Source organism: Eschrichtius robustus, chromosome 10 (assembly GCF_028021215.1).
Source record: "Eschrichtius robustus isolate mEscRob2 chromosome 10, mEscRob2.pri, whole genome shotgun sequence".
Taxonomy (NCBI): Eukaryota; Metazoa; Chordata; class Mammalia; order Artiodactyla; family Eschrichtiidae; genus Eschrichtius; species Eschrichtius robustus.
In genome coordinates, this window is record NC_090833.1 from 116977098 (window position 1) to 116997097 (window position 20000).

The 20000-nt window shown below is 43.1% G+C and overlaps 1 protein-coding gene across 3 annotated transcripts in view; it reads right to left on the reverse strand.

Annotated features, from left to right (window-relative positions):
- The window catches only part of CLCN3 (chloride voltage-gated channel 3), an 84155-nt gene extending 65229 nt beyond the window's left edge, over window positions 1-18926 (reverse strand). For 2 of the 3 annotated variants that reach the window (XM_068551960.1, XM_068551964.1), the window contains exons 1-2: window positions 18493-18926; window positions 7226-7401 (exon numbers count right to left, since the gene is read on the reverse strand). In XM_068551960.1, coding sequence (XP_068408061.1) covers window positions 7226-7385 — 160 coding nt within the window. In that variant the 5' untranslated portion in view covers window positions 7386-7401; window positions 18493-18926. The remainder of the gene's footprint in view (window positions 1-7225; window positions 7402-18492) is intronic. The other variant, XM_068551961.1, reaches the window with a different exon arrangement.
- Between the last annotated feature and the right edge of the window lie 1074 nt (window positions 18927-20000).

Consider the following 20000-nt stretch of genomic DNA (forward strand, 5'->3'; position numbering starts at 1 on the left):
CGCCAGGACTTTCCTGCTGAAATTTCTAGTAGAGACAGTTCTGACAAACACACCACCCAGAGGGTATGTGACAAATAAAATCACAACATTCTGAATAAAGCTAAATCTAACAGTAGATATTCAAATGAAAATGCTGGAATCTCTTGTAACAGCTCAGAAGGCAAGTTAAGTTTGAGCAGAGGTGGAAGGGTCACAAGACCTAGAACAGAACAATCCACCTCTCAGCCCATGCAGCTGTACGTGGTTTCTGAGTTCTGAGGCTCAGGATGCGATACATATGTGAAACAGAATACAACAATCTATGTGATGTCTCTGCATTCCATTCCCAGTGATTATATGTCCCAAAGTCTTGGAAAAAAACGTAACACCTGACATTTGAATTTAGTATTTCCAAAGTTTGTTTAAGGTTCTCTATAGACAGGAAACAGAGGCAATCAGGAGTGAGCCCTCTGGATGGTACCGTTCCTTGCCCACTTCCTCTCTCGGTTTGTGACACTACCATTTACACACAATCTAGAAAGCTGGGAGTGACTTCTGATACAGCAAGTAAGCCATACTATTCACAATTCACGCCTGACGAAGAGGGATATAAGAATCTAAATGTTAAACTCATTACCATCATTAGCACAAATTAATCGTTGAGAGTTAATTTGCTGAACAGTGGCCGACTCTAGTTTTCACCCCGTCAGTCAGTTTTCTTACTCCCAGTGAGAGCCGTACATTTAAGAATAACACTGCAGGTGTACAGAGGAACGCTTGTGTGTTTCATCTTCAATGAAGCAAGAACCTTATGGTTCTCTTTAATGAATACAACTCTGACAACAAAACCTTGGCACTCCCTTCCTGCTACTTGTAATGAAAAATTTTGCATTTTCCAAAGAATCTGAATTTTAGACTTAAGTGACTCACTCAATATACTTAATATAAATACATATCAAGTCTAATTTTTCAGCTTTTTCCTAGTTTAGATTTTCGATACTACTAATTAGTCATCATTATTAAGGATAACTTCTATTTTTTAGTCACAGTGTGTTCCGGATTATTTAGGATTCACTGTGAGCAGACAAGGCTGATTTCATTTTTGAGATTTGGGTCCATCTCTTTGTTTTCAAAACAAGGGCTAGCTATGTAACAAATAAGTAACTCAATTATCCACTGGAGTCAGGGGAGTCCAAAGTGGTTTATCTCTACAACCTAAATCCTAATTCAGAGTCGTATTTTAGTTTTAGAGCTACATCTCTTTTTAATACTACCAGAAATGTTCCTGACATCTCACTTGAATGCTAAATTAAAAGGAAATTGTTCAAGTTGGGGGAACAAAGTCTAATACACCTAAAGGGGAAGGAACACAGAAGAAAAGAGTACCACTACTAGTTACAGAGGAAAAAACTTAGGCAAAGCGACTTGCAAGGGTTACAGAGCGAGTAACTGGCAGAGCCAAGATGTAAGTTCAGGTCTACAACTTGAAAGCCAATGAACATAAGATTTCTACTCAACACATATGCCAAACACTACCAGCTCTTTCCAGTGATTAATTATTCTTTGGTATTCTAGAGAGATATTGAGTCATAAAAGAATATTTAAGACTCAACTGCTTGTCCACTGTCTACTTCCATGCTCCACACACAGAGCAGACACAGAGGTGAGCTCTCTTCTTGGGCACCTGCCGTGGCCCGGGCAGGGAGGTCTCGCTGAGGCCCGCACTTCTTCTACCGCAAGGCTGTCCTCTCCCAGCTACGGAACAGAACCACTTCGGCTCTGCCGAAAGAAAAGATATCACCATCCTACCAAGGACATTCACTGTCTCACAACCTAATACCCTTTCCTACCGCTGGGCCTTCATGCATGATCTCCCTTTCCAGAACACTCCAAAATTCTAAACAGGTATTGAAATAATATCCTTTTTTCGAGATGTAAAATTTATAATCTGTACCACCCAATTTGACACTTAGATAGCTGTCCTCAACTGCTGTTCCACAACTTGTACCTTCAACTAGGCTAACTCAGAGGACAGACTCTGTATGGGAAACATTAATGGTTGCTTACCCTATGGTCATTCCAACTTCTCCCTTGTTAACAGAACCTTAATTTTGTTTGGTTGGTAATGTGCCTAACTGCAGGGAACAAATCATGATTGTTCTAACCAGTCAATAATCCTCCTAGTCAGTGATCAGTCTAGGTGTGGTCATGTAACCCACTTCTGGCCAGTGATGTAAGAGTGTGTTCTGTGTTCTAGAAAATTGTCCTCCCTGATAAAGAAAAAAAAAAAAGAACAAAAAAAGACCCTTTCTTCCCCCCTTGCCCCTTCCTTCCTACGTGACACTGTGTCCTATGGAAAACCATGAGTGAAGACATCACCAACACTGGATGGCAGTGTGGAAAGATGGAAAGAGCTAGGTCCTCCTGTGTCTTTCTACTGCCCTGCATTACTTCTCTGTTTCACATACAGGGCCAAGGAGCTACCGAAACACAGAAAAGTGGGTATACTGTTAAATTTCACCTGGTTTTTTCAAATTATGAATACATGTGTTTAGCTGGTTTATAACTTGTAATTAAAATTAGGAAAAACTCCATCAATGATGAGGCGAGCCAATGATTTATAACAGCAAAATACTGCTGCTGCTGTTTTTAAATCAAAGAACATTCAACAAAATAGCCGGAGAAGATACAAGGCAGTGAGAACCTGAAGTGCCAACATTGCGAGAAGAAGTGAAACAGGTAAACCCAACAGCCTCGGCCACTGTTTGCCCTGAGTCATTTCCTGGTTCAGAACAGCACCGTGACTGAGAGGCCCAGCTGGGAGCTTTCACCAGTCTCACGGGGCCACAGAGACAAAACCACCAAGGCAAGTGGACTTGAACGGGCCAATATCCTGGAGAAAAGAGACAGAACAGTTCATGCCAAAATGCTTTTCCTTAAAAATATCTACAATTCCTAAACTTCATGAGCAAGAAGCTGAGAAACCAAGCACACAGCAGTGGTTAAGAGAGTAAAATGATAAGCAGAGCTGTCATCAGTTTCAAAATGCCAGAGAGACAGAAACTGAATTTCAGGGCCCAAGAAAGAGAAAGAGTCTTCGTAAACACACTTCAGTAGGCTTTCTACTAAAATCCTCAAGGGGCTGTGCCCTAAAAATAAAGTCAGCCCAAAACAGACTAACCCTCAGAAAGTCTGAAACCCGGCTGCAAATTCTCTCCATCTTTGATGGGATCATTGTAATTGGATCCTAGACTACCTGCCTGCCAAAAAAAACTAAATACACTATGGTGAAGATATCATCCAGAGCATCTATAATAATTTGTATACAATATCCAACATTCTGTAAAAAAATTACAAAGCCCATCCACAGTCAGGGCCAAAAGACTGAAAACCAAGAGGAAAAAGAGGCAAAAGATACAGACCCGCAGGTGATCCATACACTAGAGGACTCAGACACAGACTTTAAACAAGTGATTAATATGGAAAAACACACACACACACACAAACACAGAATTTATCCCAGAATACAGAAGTCTACTTAAAAATAATCAAATGGAGGGACTTCCTTGGCGGTCTAGCGTCAAAGAATCCGCCTTCCAATGCAGGGGACGCGGGCGGGTTCAATCTCTGGCCAGGGAGCTAAGATTCCACATGCCGTGGGGCAACTAAGCCCACGTGCCACAACTACTGAGCTTGCATGCCTCAACAAGAGAGCCTGAGTGCCGCAAACTACGGAACCCACGCACCCTGGAGCCTGCACACCACAACTGGAGAGAAACCTGCGCACCACAGCTAGAGAGAAGCCCACAAGCCACAACGAAGAGCCTGCACCGCAACGAAAGATCCTGCGTGCCTCAACGAAGACCCCGCGTGCCGCAACTAAGACCCGATGCAGCCAAAAAAATAAAGAAAAAAAAATAATCAAATGGAAATTTTATGACTGATAAATAACTAAAATTCAAAACTTGATAGAAAACAATGAGATAGCACTACACACCTGCTGCAACAAATCCAGAACACTGACAACACCAAATGCTGACAAGGATGTGGAGCACCGGAACACTCATTCACTGCCAGTGGGAATGCAAAATGGTACAGCCACTTTGTAAGACGGTTTGGCAGTTTCTCACAACACTAAACATAGTATTTGATCCAGCTATCGTGTTCCTTGGTATTTACCCTAATGAGTTGAAATATCCAAATGAAAAAAGGAAAATACAGAAAAGAGCATAAGAGACACAAGGATCTCAGTGAAAAGATGTAACACATGTGACTGGAGTCCTAAAAGCGGAGGCGGTGGGGGGGGGCAGGGGAGATGGCAGAAACAATATTTGAGGACACACTGGTCAAAATTATCCAAAGATGAAATAAAAAAAAAAAAAAATCAAGTCACAATTCAGGAGTACTAGTAACCCCAGCCAGAATAAATACAAAGAAAACCACAGTTAGGCACACTATGGTTAAGCTTCTGAAAAACCAAAGACAAAGAAAAAAGCCTTAAAAGAAGCCAGAGTGGGGCAAAAATACAACTGATAGCTGACGTTTCAGCAGCTGGCAAATGACACCAAAATTACATCTTTAAAGTGTTCAAAGAAGATAAGAAGATAACTGTAGATCTGGAATACAGCTGCAAAAATATCCTTCAAAAATAAAGGTGAAACAAAGGCTTGTACAAAAACTGAGTGAATTTATTGCTAGTAGATTATAATTAAAAGAAATAATAATGAGAGTTCTTCAGGCAGAAAGATAACTATCCCAGACAGAAACATGAAAATGCAGGATAGAATGAAGAGCAATGGAAAAAGTAAAGCCACAAAATCTAAATAGACATTGACATAAGATGACAATAATAATGTCTCATGCAGTTTAAAATATATAAAGAATTAAAAGAGAGGACAACAATGGCACAAAAAGCAGGAGGGGGGATAAAAAGAGGTAAAGTATCGAAAGGCCCTTACATTTCCCATAAAGTGGTAAAAGTACTAACTTATAGTAGAACTAATAAGAGTGCATGTTATAATCTCTAGAGTAACCCACCAAACAAAATATAAGAGAATGCATAACTAACAGGGTACTGGGGGGAAGAGAAAGAAAGCAAGGAAAAAAACCCAGCTGTGACAAATAGAACACAAATATAGTAGATCTGAACTTAAATATATCAGTGGTTACATTAAATGTAAATGGACTACATTTACATCAAACCAATGTGAAAAACAAAACTCATATATATGCTGGGTTTTGGTACAAAGATAGCCAAATATTTCAATGTAACCGAGTAAAAAGTCAAGAAACAGACCTACAGAAATACATCCACTTGATAGATGACAAAGATGTCAGTGCAGTACACTGGAGAATGGAAAGTTTTTTCAATATATGGGCCAACTAGTTATCCATATGGGGAAAAAATGAATCTGAAGACTTAACTCACATCACATATAAAAATTAATTGCAGGTAGATTATAAATCTAAATGTGAAAGACACAAAAAATAAAACTTCTAGGAGAAAACGAGAGAATATCTTCTTGACCTTGAGGTATGGGAAGCTATCTTAAACAGAACACAAAAAGTATAAAAAATAAAGGAAAAGATTAACTGGTTTTCATTAAAATTGACGATACCTTCATCAAAAGATTCCATTAAGAGTGAAAAGGCATACCACAGAGCAAGAGAAGACATTTGCAATACATAAACCTAACAAAGGACTCAATCAGAAAGCATAAAGAACTCTTATAAAATAGGCAAGAAGATTGAACAGGCACTTCAAAAGAGGCTATCTAAAAAGCCAATCAACATACCAAAGGCACTTAAACTCACAGGTCATTAGGCAAATGTAAATTAAAACCAAAATATGAGATTACTGCACCCACAATTAAAATAGCCAAAATTTTAAAAACTGATAACATCAAGTATTGGTGAAGGTGTGAAGCAACCAAAACTCTCACACACTGCTGACAGAATGTACAGGTTACAACCACTTTGGAACTATCTTTAACAGTATGTAGTAGCACTGAGACCCACACACCCTGTCATCTAAGATGCCATTCTGAGGTATAAATCCTACAGAACTGTGTACATGATATGCACTAAAACATATGTATATGAAAATTCTCAGCACCATTATTATTAATAGCCAAAATCTAAAAAAAAATTTTAATTAAAAAACCTAAATACCCTTTAACAATATATGATGGGTAGAACAGATAAATTGCAGCATATTTACACAATGGCATACTACATGGCAATGAAAATAAATTTAACTACTGCTATATAAACAAAACAGATGAATCAAAACATAAGTAAATGACACCACACTCAAGCGTATATATAGTACAAATCCATTTATATAAAGTTTAAATACCTGCAAGAGTAATCTGTGGTGATAGAAATCAAAATAATAGTTACCTTTGAAACTGGAAGGGGGAACAAGGGAGGATTCTGGGGGAACCGGTCATGTTTTATTTCTTGATTGAGGTGTATGAGTGTGTTCCCTTTGTAGAAATTCATTACTTTCCACGCTTGTGATGTGATGATTGTTGTGATGGTTAATATTATGTGTCAACTTGACTGGACTTCAGGATGCCCAGATAGCTGGCAGAACGTCATTTCTGGGTGTGTCCGTGAGGGTCTTTCCAGAAGAGATAGGCATTTGAATCGGTAGCCTAAAAACTTTGCTCTCTGCTTGATTTGGGATATCTTTCTTCTGCCCTGGGGCATCAGCATTCCTGGGTCTGGGCCTTCGCACTCAGACTGGGATTACGCCACTGGCTGCCCTGGTTCTCAGGCCTTTGGGTCTGGACTTGGAACTACACCACCAGCTCTCCCGGGCCCCCAATTTGCAGACGGCAGACGGTGGGACTTAGCCTTCACAGTCACATGAGCCAATCTTTCATAATAAATCTCCTTCTACATGCCTCTCTCTCTCTCTATCCCATCAGTTCTGTTCTTCTGACAGCTCCAATTACAGCTGTATACCTCTCTGTACTATGTATACTAAAATTTTAAAGTTTACCCATATACAAGGCTTTCTTTTGGGGTAAAGAAAACTAGACACAAATGGCAGTTGCATAACACTGTAAAGGTACTAAATGCCACTGAATTGTACACTCTTAAAATGGTTAAGTTTATGTTATATGAAATACCACCATTAAAAAGAAAAGTAACCCCAAGACTTAACCTCAGTAAAACAATGTATATATTCATTAGCATTCATGACTATAAATATTAAGAGTTGTAATGCCAAACTTACCTACTACTGTGTCACCATCTAACAAGTTGTCATCTTCAGAAGTCTGAAAGTCCATAATCACACCTGCTCCGTCTAAAAGCTCCTCATCACTACTTGCACTAGTTATACTGTTGTAGCTGTTTCTATAGTAGCCTCTATGAAACAGCTGCTCAGACTCCATTTAGCTGTCTGGTTATCTGAAAAAACAAAGGGGGAGAAATGGCTTTAACATTTTCCCAACATATAATAAAAATCACCTACTTTAACAAGTCGAAGGAAACTTCTGATCTCTGTATTAAAAATATATATATACTAACTTCATTCACTGTAACAATAGCTAACTCTATTGTGTTAAGTCTTTGGGGATCATTTAATAATTCTATTCTCACCAAGAAGCTGTAAAAAGGAATGAAGAATTTCTTCAGGTAGTGGTATAAAACAATCTCCAAGATCAATTGTTAAGTTAAAACACAAAGTACAGAGAAGGGTTTATAGTACACTACAATATATGTCGGGGGTCCCCCCGAAAAAGGGGGGCTGTGGTAAAGGATGAAATACAGTCCACAACTGGTTGTGTATGTATAGACCATCTCTGGAGGGAGTTCCAAGAAAGCTGCCCACAGGGAAAAGGAACAGTGGCTGAAGTACCAGGTCTGAAAGGGAAACTGTATGTCCCTTTTGAATATCTTACCAGATGCAAATACTAATTTTAAAATACTGTCATTTAAACATTTTTAAAATTTCATTCTTTCATCATTTTAAAATTTATTTATTTTATTTATTTATTTTTGGCTGTGTTGGGTCTTTGTTGCTGCGCGCAGGCTTTCTCTAGTTGCAGCGAGCGGGGACTACTCTTCATTGTGGTGCGCGGGCTTCTCATTGTGGTGCGCGGGCTTCTCATTGCAGTGGCTTCTCTTGTTGCGGAGCATGGGCTCTAGGCGCAGGCTTCAGTAGTTGTGGTGCATGGGCTCAGTAGTTGTGGCTCGCGGGCTCTAGAGCGCAGGCTCAGTAGTTGTGGCGCACGGGCTTAGCTGCACCGCGGCATGTGGGATTCTCCCGGACCAGGGCTCAAACCCGTGTCCCCTGCACTGGCAGGTGGATTCTTAACCACTGCACCACCAGGGAAGTCCCCATTTAAAAATTTAAACCTTCAGAGCCCATGGTCAAATATCAGCCATGAAAAGTATGATAACAGGTCACGATTTCTATTTTTTCCCAGCAGATAACAAGTAAGCACACGTTTCACTGTTCTTACTCCATACTTTAAAAACACTGTAACTCCTAAACAGTTTGATGTTTTAAATGCATCCACCTTACTTGCTCAACATCCAAATGACAGTTCAACATTAGTGAGCTAGACACCAGCAATAGGCTTGAGAGGTTCGTGTGCGGGACTTGAAAGGTGAAGCCGTAGGAGCGGTCCACCCAGTAAGCCTGGCAAAGCAAGACTTCTTAGCTTTGTCATGATGAGTACACACAGAAAGTAAAGGATGCACGGAGTTACGCGCACTCCAATTCGAGTGCTGAGTTCTAGCACCGAAGATTTGAAGGGTTTTAAGACAATCTCTTGTCCTCAGTGAATGTTCCTTTGGCACATGGAAAAACAACCTCAAAGAGCTGCAACGATTAAAAATTATTTGTAAAGCTTTTACACTTTTTAGAAAAATAAAATACTGATAACTACTTTTAAAAGGTATACTATATAAATTCCCTAACTTAAAGACCACCTGAGAGAAGGTGAAGCTTGAGAGCTCTAGTCTCAGCATCTGGCACAGTGACTGGAATGTAATGTACGGATAATAGTGGTCAAAATACCAGACTGCTTTCTCAATCAACCAGGTAAAAAAGAGAAGTGAATTCAGTCTTCAATAAACAAATCCTCTCTGCAACAGTGTTCATCTGGTCTTGGGACAATAACCAAAACCTAGCACCTAAGTTACAAAGAAAACCTTAAGTATTTACCACTTTGCAATTTTATTAATGTTTTATGATTACCTCTACCAAAGACAGCCTATTATACTGGGACTTGTTAGACTATACTAATTAAAACAAGAGTTTTATTTTAAGGTAAATATTAAAATAGAATAGTATGAAAATAACTGTTTATGCTAAGAACTCTGCAGTATCCATAGAGGTGATCAAATTCAATACTGTGGCTCTTGAGTAAATAACTAAAAGGCTTTTAAAAGAAAATAAGGATTAATAGTTCAAGAGTCATTTTAATTTTGATGTAGCAAAGCACATATGCTAAGATTTTGCAAAGGACACAGACATTCTATTCTTCACTTCTTTAAATGACTCTCACACTAGAAGCGCTTAATACATGTGATAACATACGTCAATGAACGTTAATTCGCTAGAGGCTATACAGCACTGAGAAATCACTCTAAAATAAAACTGTCTGTGTCCTAGGCCCTCAATCAGCAAGTTGCAACATAGCTCCTACATTTTATCCCTGAAAGTCCTCAAAAACCACTAGTGATAACTGCTAACTTAACCCTTTCAAAATGTTTTAAAACTTCATTTCACGAACACCTCTGAGACATCTAGACTCCATACCTTTCCTTATAACAAGAGCAACCAACTCTGTTCCAAAGGTTTATTAAACTCAGGCCTGCATGGGTTCCTATTTCTATAAATTCAGTAACTTAAAAAAAACTATTCTTATTGACCCAGAAACCTGTAGAGCTGAACTGTCTGATCAGAGGCCACTAGTCCTGAAACACGGCTCTAAGGAGAAATACCTACTGGACTTGTCGGACTTCATGACAAAAAAGAATGTCAAACACTTCATTAAAAATTTCATATCGATTCCATGCTGAAATAACACTTTAGATATACTGGGTTTAATAAAATATATTATTAAAATTAATCTCACCATTTCCTTTTTACCTTTTTAATGTGTACACTAAGAAATTGAAAATTTCATATGTGTCTTGAATTTGCAGCACAAATGTTTTTATTGCACAGCACTACTATAAAATAGTCAAGATTCTATGGTAGCATAAAAGAAATACACAGAAGGAATCTGGACACCAGTGTTAAATCACTTCAGGTTTCAAACTCGATTCCTAGGCTTGACTACAAAAGGCTATTTAAACCTAATACAGCAGCTGAAATTTGCCATATAAAAAATGAAAACAACACCACAAAGTCATTTTTTTCCTTTTAAATTGTCAAAAATATATTTAAAACCATTACAAAACATTATAATAGACACAGCGGCTTGCAAATATATTCTTGCAGAGCTAGGAAGAGTAGAGCTAACCCGTGAAAATCTCTAGGGAGAAGGCCTGGTGCACTGCAGGGAGTTCCCAAATGATCTGTGTACGGTCACCCTGACCTCTTGTCATCTGATCACACCGCAGCCAGGATGGTCTTTTCTAAAAGCAGGTCTGGTGGGTCATCTCCGCCCATGCCATGGATTTAGGTCTTAATCACTTCTCACCATGCTTAGCAGACAAACTCTTCCACACAGCGCACAAAGCCCATGCAGCCCGGCCTCTGCTGCCTCTCCTGGGGCGCACATCTCCCTCTCAGCCCCACCAGGCCGGCCCCAGCTCCTGCCCTAGGCTTAGCTGCTCCCTGAGCCTGGAACAGACCCTCACCTCCTCATCTAGGTAATGCTCCGAGGCATTCTTCAGCTCTCACCTCAAGCATCCCTTTACTCAGTTAACAAACTCTCAAGCAGGGACTTCCCTGGTGGTGCAGTGGTTAAGAATCCGCCTGCCAATGCAGGAGACATGGGTCCGTGCCCTGGTCCAGGAAGATCCCACATGCCACGGAGCAACTAAGCCTGTGCGCCACAGCTACTGAGCCCGTGCTCTAGAGCCCACGTGCCACAACTACTGAAGCCTGCGCGCCTAGAGTCCGTGCTCCGCAACAAGAGAAGCCACCGCAACGAGAAGCCCGCGCCCCGCAACGAAGAGTAGCCCCCGCTCGCCACAACTAGAGAAAGCCCGTGCACAGCAACAAAGACCCAACGCAGCCAAAAATAAAAATTAATTAATTAATTAAAAAAAAAAAACCTCTCAAGCAGAGTTTACTATATGTCAGGCACCATCCTAAGCACATTACAAGTTAACTCATTTAAGATTGGTACTAAATACAACCACAACCCTAAATCTTAGGTGCTATCATCATCCTCATTTAACAGATGAGGAAACTGAAGCACAAAGAGCTGCAGTAACTGGCCCAAAGTCATGCAGCTATAAGGAAAGCCTTCCTAACCTACCTCCTACCCGGGCCAGGCTTCCCTGACCAGGTCAAATTCTCACTGTGAGTTCTCACACCTCTCCTTGACAGCACTTAGCCCAGGTGTAACGTCACCCCGATTCACGTGATAAGTCCTCCCCTCCGGAGGGTGGCATGAGGCCTGGCTGTGCCCATCTGTACTCAACTCTACAATGCTTAGCACAGTACCATGCACCTACGAGGGGTTCACTTTTTTAAATTAAACTTTTTATTTCAAGATATTGTGATTTCACATGTGGTTGTACTAAATAATACAGAGACCTCCTATGTACCCTTTACTCAGTTTCTTCCAATGGTAACTTCTTGCACAATCATGATATTGACACTGACTGACACAGAACTTCCCATCACAAGGACCCCTCGTGCTGCCCTTTACAGCCTCACCCACTTTCTTCCAGTCCCCCACCCCTTCCTTAACCCCTGGCAACCCATAATCTGCTTTCTATTTATAAAACTCTTCCACTTCAACAACGTTGTATAAATGGAGTCGTACAGTCGACGACTTTGGGGATTAGCTCTCTGCACTCAGCATGACTCTCTGGAGAGCCATCCAGGGTTGTGTGTGTCAACAGTTCTTCCCTCTTCGTTGCTAAATAGTGCTCCACGATATGGACACACCACATATGTTTGTTTAACCATTCACCCGTGGAAGAATTATCTGGCTCTTTTCTAGGTTTGGGTTGTTATTAACAAAGCCACTATAAATATCTACGTACAGATTTTTTGTGAACTTAAGGCTTCATTTCTCTGGGATAAAAGCCAAGGAGTGCAACAGCTGGGCCATATGGTAACTGCATGGCTGGCTTTTAAAGAAACTGCCAATTTAACATCCCAATTTTACAGCCCTACCAACAACGTATGGGTGACCCTCTTTCTCCACATCCTTACCAGCACTTGTGGTGTCGGGTTTTTTTTTTTCTTTTTTTTTTTTTAGCCATTCTGATACATGTGTAGTGGTATCTCACTGTTCTTTTCCTTTGTATTTCCCTAACGGCTGATGACGTTGAACATATTTTTATGTGCTTACTTGCTACCTGCACGTCCTCCTCAGTAAAATGACTGTTCATATCTTTTGCCGATCTTCTAACTGGATTTACTTCCGAGTTTCATATTTTAGACTATATAATCTACATACTAGTCCTTTGTCAGGTATGTTGCTTGCAAATATTTTCTCCCACTCAGTAGCTTAGTTTTCTTCCTTTTGACAGGGTCTATCACAGAGCAAAAGTAACTTTGATGAAGTTCAACTTGTCAGTATTTCCCTTAAGGAGCGTGCTTTTGGCGTCAACTCTAGGAAATCTACCTACCAAAGATTTCCTCCTAAATTTTTTCCTAAAATCTTTATAGTCTTACATGTTACATTTAAGTCTGTGGTCCATGTTGAGTGAATCTTTGCATAAGTTGTAAGACACAGGTTGAAGTTTGTTTTTGTTTTTGGACGTATGGATATCCAACTGCTCCAATGCCATTTGCCAAAAAAGTTATCTTCCTTCCACTGAATTGTTTGGGGGTCTCTGTCGAAAATTAGTGGGGCATATTTGTGTGAGTCTATTTCAGACTTCTCTGTTCTGTTTCATTGATCTCTGTGTCTATACCTACAGCAGTAAGGACAGTATTGACTACCCGAGCTCTTGAAATTGGATAGATTGATTTCTCACACTTGGTTCTTATTTTTCAAAATTGTTTTGGTTATTCTAGTTCCTTCGCCTTTCCATATAAATTTTAGAATAGTCTGGTCTATATCTACAGAATCTTGCTGGGTCAGTTAATATCTACAGTATGAATGACTAACAAATGCCTAACGAATGACTGATACATCTGTTCTTGGATGTTGCACGGGAGCTCGAATTCAACAAGACCCAAGCCGAACATTTGCCCTCCCCCTCTCCCCATCTCAGGTTACAGGATCACCATCTGCCTAGCAGCCAAAGTCAGTTTTGAGAGTCACTGATTAATGTATTTAACAACCATCTGCTGAGCACCCAGCATGTGCTGGGGTGATGCGTAAGAAATGGTCCCTATTCCCAAGGCAGTGAAGGTGAAAGACAGACAAACAACGGCATATGGTGTGAGAAGTGCCACAGGAGAAGTCTGCACAAGGTACATGACGACACTGAGCAGGAACAAGCTGCTGCCTGGGAAAGTCTGCAAACACTGAAAGAGGAAACGAGTACTGAAGGATTCGGATGCGTTAACTAGGCCAACTATGAGGTGCCAAGTCAGTAAAGGAAAAGGAAGAAGTACGTGCAAAAACACAGCAGCATAATAAAGCCTGCTCGGGTAGCTTATGGAAGAGGTAGGGGCTGGAGAGTAGCCGGGGAGGTGGACGGACGCCAGAGGAAGGCAGGCGCTCCTAGGTCCCGCTGAGGAACTTACTCGTGACAACACGTGGGAAACCACTAAGAGGTTTAAAAGAGAAATCACCTGATCAGATACAAAGTTTAACAAGCCAACGGCAGCAGCAGCATGGAAGGCAGAGGAGAAGGGCAAGAGTGATCCGGGGGGGACTCCAGGAGACCTTGAAGAGCCCTGGACACAGCACAGTGAGGTCGTCACCGAACTGAGTCATGGCCACATGAAGGAGCAGGAAGGGCTACGAGGGACAGTTAAGAGGCCATGGTAGCTAACAAAATGCGAGGAACGTGAAGGAGAAATCTAAGGTATCTGCTCGGTTTCTGACTCGATTGATTCAAAACAGCTGGAAGAAACAAAGTGCAGTCTCCAGCAGCTTGCAGGACTCAGAACCAGAGTGTTCTTTCCAACGGCAGGATTACACACCCAGGCTTTAGTCCTGTCCCAGGCCAGACTACAGTGAGGGGATGGCGACCCTGAGTGCACCAGACTAGCCCCTGAACTGCACACACTGAGCAGTTCAGCACCAGAGCTGGGGGGTGGGGAGCAGAACGAGGGAGACCTGGAACCCAGAGCCTGAGGGAGGTACGCTGCTTCTTCATAGCTTCCAACAAGGTTCTGCCCTCTCATCAAGTGGACTGGGTAGGACTGAGGACCATGGCTAAGTTTCAAAGGCGTGTCAGTCAGCTATCTGACAGAACAGCAGGCACAATCAACCCCAGAGAAAGAAGAAAAGAAAATCCCAAATGTCAGCAGCCAGAGAGACGAACAAAGGTCTCAAGAGCAGGGCTTCCCTGGTGGCGCAGTGGTTAGGAATCTGCCTGCCAATGCAGGGAACACAAGTTCAGTCCCTGGTCCGGGAAGATCCCACATGCCGTGGAGCAACTAAGCCCATGCACCACAACTACTGAGCCTGTGCTCTAGACCCCGCGAGACACAACTACTGGGCCTGCATGCCACAACTACTGAAGCCCGAGTGCCTAGAGCCCATGCTCCGCAACAAGAGAAGCCACCGCAATGAGAAGCCCGCACACTGCAACGAAGACCCAACACAGCCAAAAATTAAAAAACAAACAAATAAACAAAAAGTCTCAACAGCAATGACTGCAGGGAGGTGGAACTCTGACTGATCTAGCCACTTGGAAGTAAGGAGCTTTCTCACGTAAGTATTTCAAGAACTAGGTGTGCGAAAGACTTGTCAAAGGTTAAAACGTGACGATGAATTTCAACATGATCACGTACACATTTACTAAAGTTTGTAAAATGGCTACTCGTGTACCAGAAACTGTAAAAAGTACAGATAAAATTTTTATTGATTAATGGCATCATATTTGTATAAGCCTTACAGCTTTCAATAAACTTCAGCATAAATTACATAATATACTGTCCTCAAAAGGGATATGGTAATTTTTTCCTATAAATTACTATATATCCATATAATGAAAGGCAACACATGACAGATGTCACAGAAGACACTATAATTGTTATAAGAGCTCGGGGAAAAGATCGCATCCATCTGTAATTGATGATGAGAAGACTTCTTTGGAAGAGACACACTTGAATTGGACCTTAAAAGGTAAGTGGGAGGGATTCTCTGGCGGTCCAGTGGTTAGGACTCGTGCTTTCACTGCCAGGGGTCCAGGTTCAAACTCTGGGAGGGGAATTAAGATCCTGCAAGGCACGTGGTGTGGCCAAAAAAAAAAGGCAAGTGGGATTTTACGGGGCAGAGGTGGGAGAAGAGGTTAGTTCATTGAAGCAACATTGAAGCACTGGCGTGAATCAAGCCATGGAGCCAAGAAGGTGACAAAGACATTTGGAGATGAGTGAGTGTGTGCAGAGAACACAAGTCCAGTACAAGGTTTCATGGTCAGATAAGTTTGGGTAATAAAACATACCCTGTCTAGAACTGTAATGGCTAACAGCATAAGAAAGGTTCTTGAGAAAACCTGTAGTAAACATTAACTTCATAAACAAAATTTATTAAAAGTTTCTCAAATTTATTTTATCAGGGAATGACCCCTCTACCCATTACAACATCATGAAACTTAGATCAGAACATCACCATATTAAAAAAGAATTTATCCTAATACAAATTGTCAGTGCTTAGAAGAGATGACAATAATGAAACTGATTTCTCCCCAAAGTAATATTTCTTGATATTTTATCCTACTGTCCATTAAGTTAGCTGCATGTCCAAATCGCTGCACCTTAGATATTTCTCTTCAAAAAAGTATTAAATGGATAACCTGCTAAAGAAAGTGGCTTTCTATTCTGAAGAAAATTTCCCAGATTCATAAATATTTTTAGATCCAGCCAAAAGATAACTGCTACATGACTTTAAAAGGAAAAACACACACACAAATATAAAAGTCAGACTATAACAAGTAAAAAGGTAAACAATCCAACAAAAAGATGCTGTGGAAGACTTAGACTTTGAAAACTAAATAATTTCCATGACTTTAAAAGACAGAAACTGTTCAACTACTTCCCATGAGGGCAAGAAATGTATTTACCTGACGTGGTTCCAATCAAAGTTGCAGATCAAATCTCTCTATATTTCAGCAATGCAAATGGGCAGTTTCCCCACGTGGGTTCATCTTTCATTTTATACTTAACCAAAGAACACTGATCTTTAAGAATCAAAATGTATCATAGCTACAATGTTTATATACACATGTGAAAGTGCATAATTAAAAAATACAAGAAAGGAGTTTATTAGAGTAGTGGCATGAGGATTAAAAAAAAAGACTTTCCGGGACTTCCCTGGCGGTCCAGTGGTTGGGACTCCGAGCTTCCAATGTAGGGGGCACGGGTTCAATCCCTGGTCGGGGAACTAAGATCCCACATGCCGCGTGGCGAGGCCAAAAAAAAAAAAAAGACTTTCCAGAGTTTCTGTAATTTTACATTATTTTTATAACTGAAGAATAAATGGGCCTGTGGTGCCATCTCTCTCACCCCATCTTTTCTTCCAGCATTTTGTTGAGTCTTACTGGCAATGAAGTGCAGCCACTGAGAGCAAGAGCTCTGAAATCACACTGCCAGGCTTCAGTCTCAGTTCTGACACCGACTGAGACCCTGGGCAAATTAATTAAATCCTCTATGCCTCAGTTTCCACAGCTCTATAACGGGGAAAACGAAAGTACCTACTTCAAGGGGTTGGCGTGAGAATTGAGATAATCCACAAAACCACTTAGGAAAGATCCTGAACCACAGAATTCACTCAATAAATATTAACACTTATCATATTTTAGATCCCTGCTGAAAAGTTTGACTAGAAACTAAGATGAAAGTTCTACAAAGCAGTGATACTGGCCAAACCTCACAGGATACTGCTTTGATATCTGACCCACCACAGAGATCAAATCTGGCTTCCTGAGCCATCTGAAAATTATTACCAACATGTCACAACAGGAAATGGAAAGCCTATCATCAACATGACCTGGAAAACAGCCAATTCGCTAACATAAAATCCTAACCTCAGCAAATCCTTCCCCTAAACTGTATATATCCAAAACCGGGTTAAATATTGGCATTCCTAATGAGCTATGTATGATTGAAAACACATGCTAAAACCCTAGTTCCAACTAAAGTTGTAGGTACTATACATTCATATTGACCTCTTAAAATAATGTGACTTGTTTTTCAAACAAAGATTCAGTCCTTGAAGAGTGTGGGGAGTTAGGTGTGGCAGAGCTGCAATCTGCCATGGGTTCTTCCAAGAGTGGCTGTTCCTATTAACCAGAGGTCATATAAACTGGCTTAACCTGAGTAAATACCTGCAGGGCACACACCTGGTTTTTAAGCCACAGCCTGTAACAAGAAAATCAGCAACAGCACCTTTTAAGATGAAATCAACAACCTATACACGACCATTTTAACTTCTCTGTGTACTCCTGTGCTACACAGACAGTATTTTCCAGTGACTCACAGAAGTAAAATTGACTGACATCTGTTAAATTATTTCCATGCCGACCTCATCAAGAAAAGATTCTTCTAAATTAACTCTTGAGAGATGAAAAGAAAACCATTTCTGGAAAGATTCAACAATCAAAGACATAAACCACAGTGACGCTGCTGTAACTGAACTGCATGCTGTAAACTCAAAAAAGCTTATAGTTTGCAGAACTGAACTTTTGAATTACCGAAGAGAAAAAATGGTACGGTCACTGTTGATTCATTTCTTATTTAAAAAAAAAAAAAGAATTTTCTTCCAAAAGAAACACAAACCTCGGCCTCTAATATGCATAAAGTATGTGTAATTATCTTCTAGGTGCTCCGGTTTTGAAATGCTATACTAATAAAGCACATTATATACAAAATCGATTTCTGAGTCTAAGGTGGTTTCCGGTCCAAGTCTAAGAACAAAACACAAATGTTACATATACACACAAACTATGTCTTGATATACACATAAATCTAAAGAGACACTGAACTTTATATTTGGGCAAATTTCGCAAAAGTAAAACCCACAATTAATCTCTTCCTGGCACCTACGTCCATTCTGCTCAAAGGTCTTTCGGCGGTTCCCGAAGGAAGCAGGTGAAAGCTCAGAGAACGCCCGCGGGCCACACCTGCTGCGGGCAGGGTCAGCGTCCCAGGACGGAGAGGCGAGCGGCCCGCCCCTGCCCCGCGGACGCCAAGGCCCCCGACCCCCTGCCGCCGCCGCCGCCGCCGCCACTCACCTAGCCGCTCAGAGGCAGACAGCAGCCCCGGGGCCGCGTCCTGCGCCGCCGGCGGGCTCCGCATCTGAGGGCGGCCGGCGCGGCCAGCCCCACCGCGACCGCGACCCACGGGCTCAGCCGGGCGGGAGCCGCATCAAGTTGGAGCCGCCGGCTCCGGGGCCCTGGACTCGACCCGCTGCTGCCCCGAATCAAACACGACCGCCTCCGAGCTCACCTCCCTCTGGAGGGACCGCAGCTGCAGCCATGCTCCAACTCGGGGAGGAACTGGAGCGGCCGGCCACCAGCACCCCTCCTCGGCGCTCGGCCCGACTCCGGCCGCGGGCGACGGGACCGCAGGAAGGGCTGCAGCTCGGGACCGTCCCGCCCGACCCACCGACCCCGGTAAGCCGACAAGAGCGGCGTTAGCAGGGCCGACAGGTGCGTCGGCGCCTGACGTCACCGCGTAGCCGTGAACGGCCCGTCGGAGCCGCGTCGACGCCCATTGGGCCGTGTGGGAACAGGGGGCGGGACGCGTGGAGGCAGTAGGCGGGACCTTTGGAAGCAGGGGCGGGGCTTGTGGAGGATGGGGGAGGGACTTGTGGCGGCAGGGGGCGGGCCGCGTGGGAGCAGTGGGCGGGCCTAGTGGAGGCGAGGGGCGGGCCTTGGAGAAGCAGTGGGAGAACCAGGTGGGAACAGGGGTCTGACCGTGTGGAGGCAGGGACGGGCTCTGGGGAGCAGTGGGCGGGCCTTGTGGGAACAGGGGGCAGGCCATGTGGGGCAGTGAACGAACCAGGTGGGAGCAGTGGGCGGGCCGTGTGTGAGTGGTGGGAGGGCCGTGCGAGGCAGTGGGCGGGGCCGTGGCGCCTTGGGGCGGGGCCGGCTGGGGGCGCGACCTTTCCCAGGTGGTTGGTCACGCCCCTCGCAGTGTCGGGTCCTCCTCATGGTGACCTCGCGAGAGGACTGAGGCCGCACCGGGCCGCTCTCCCCGAAGGGCGCTGCGTGCCGTCCGGCGGATCGTGGGTTCGGCGCCGGCGGGACCTCGGCGTCCAGCAGCGCGGAGACTGGGATGCCGTGGCGGGAGCGTTGATTCCGTGGGCAGCCGGTCTGCCTGAGCTTACGCGCGGACCCGGCTCCGCGCCGGCACCCGGTTAGCCGTTACGAATTCTCAAAAATAATGCTTGTTAATTGACTATTTTGGAGAAAACATGTAACCTGAGGACTCGAATGGCAGAGCTGAGTTGATTTCCTTTTGGCAAACACCTGTGGAGCTCCTCAGGCGCGCCAGTGCGGAATCCCAGAGCAGGGAGGGCCGCTCAAGGACAGTCCAGGACGCGGCTCTGCGGCGTGGGGACGTCCTGAATCCCGCAGGTGACCTCTGACCTGGAGCTGGGGGGGCGGGGGGCGGAGGGGGATGTCCAACAGCACCTGGTGGCAAGGAAAGGAAAAAGTGTAAAGGCGAATGGTGTCCTGGTGTTACTGGAATGTAGGTGGAAGGGGGATGAGGAGGTGGGTTGTTGATGCAGTTGCGT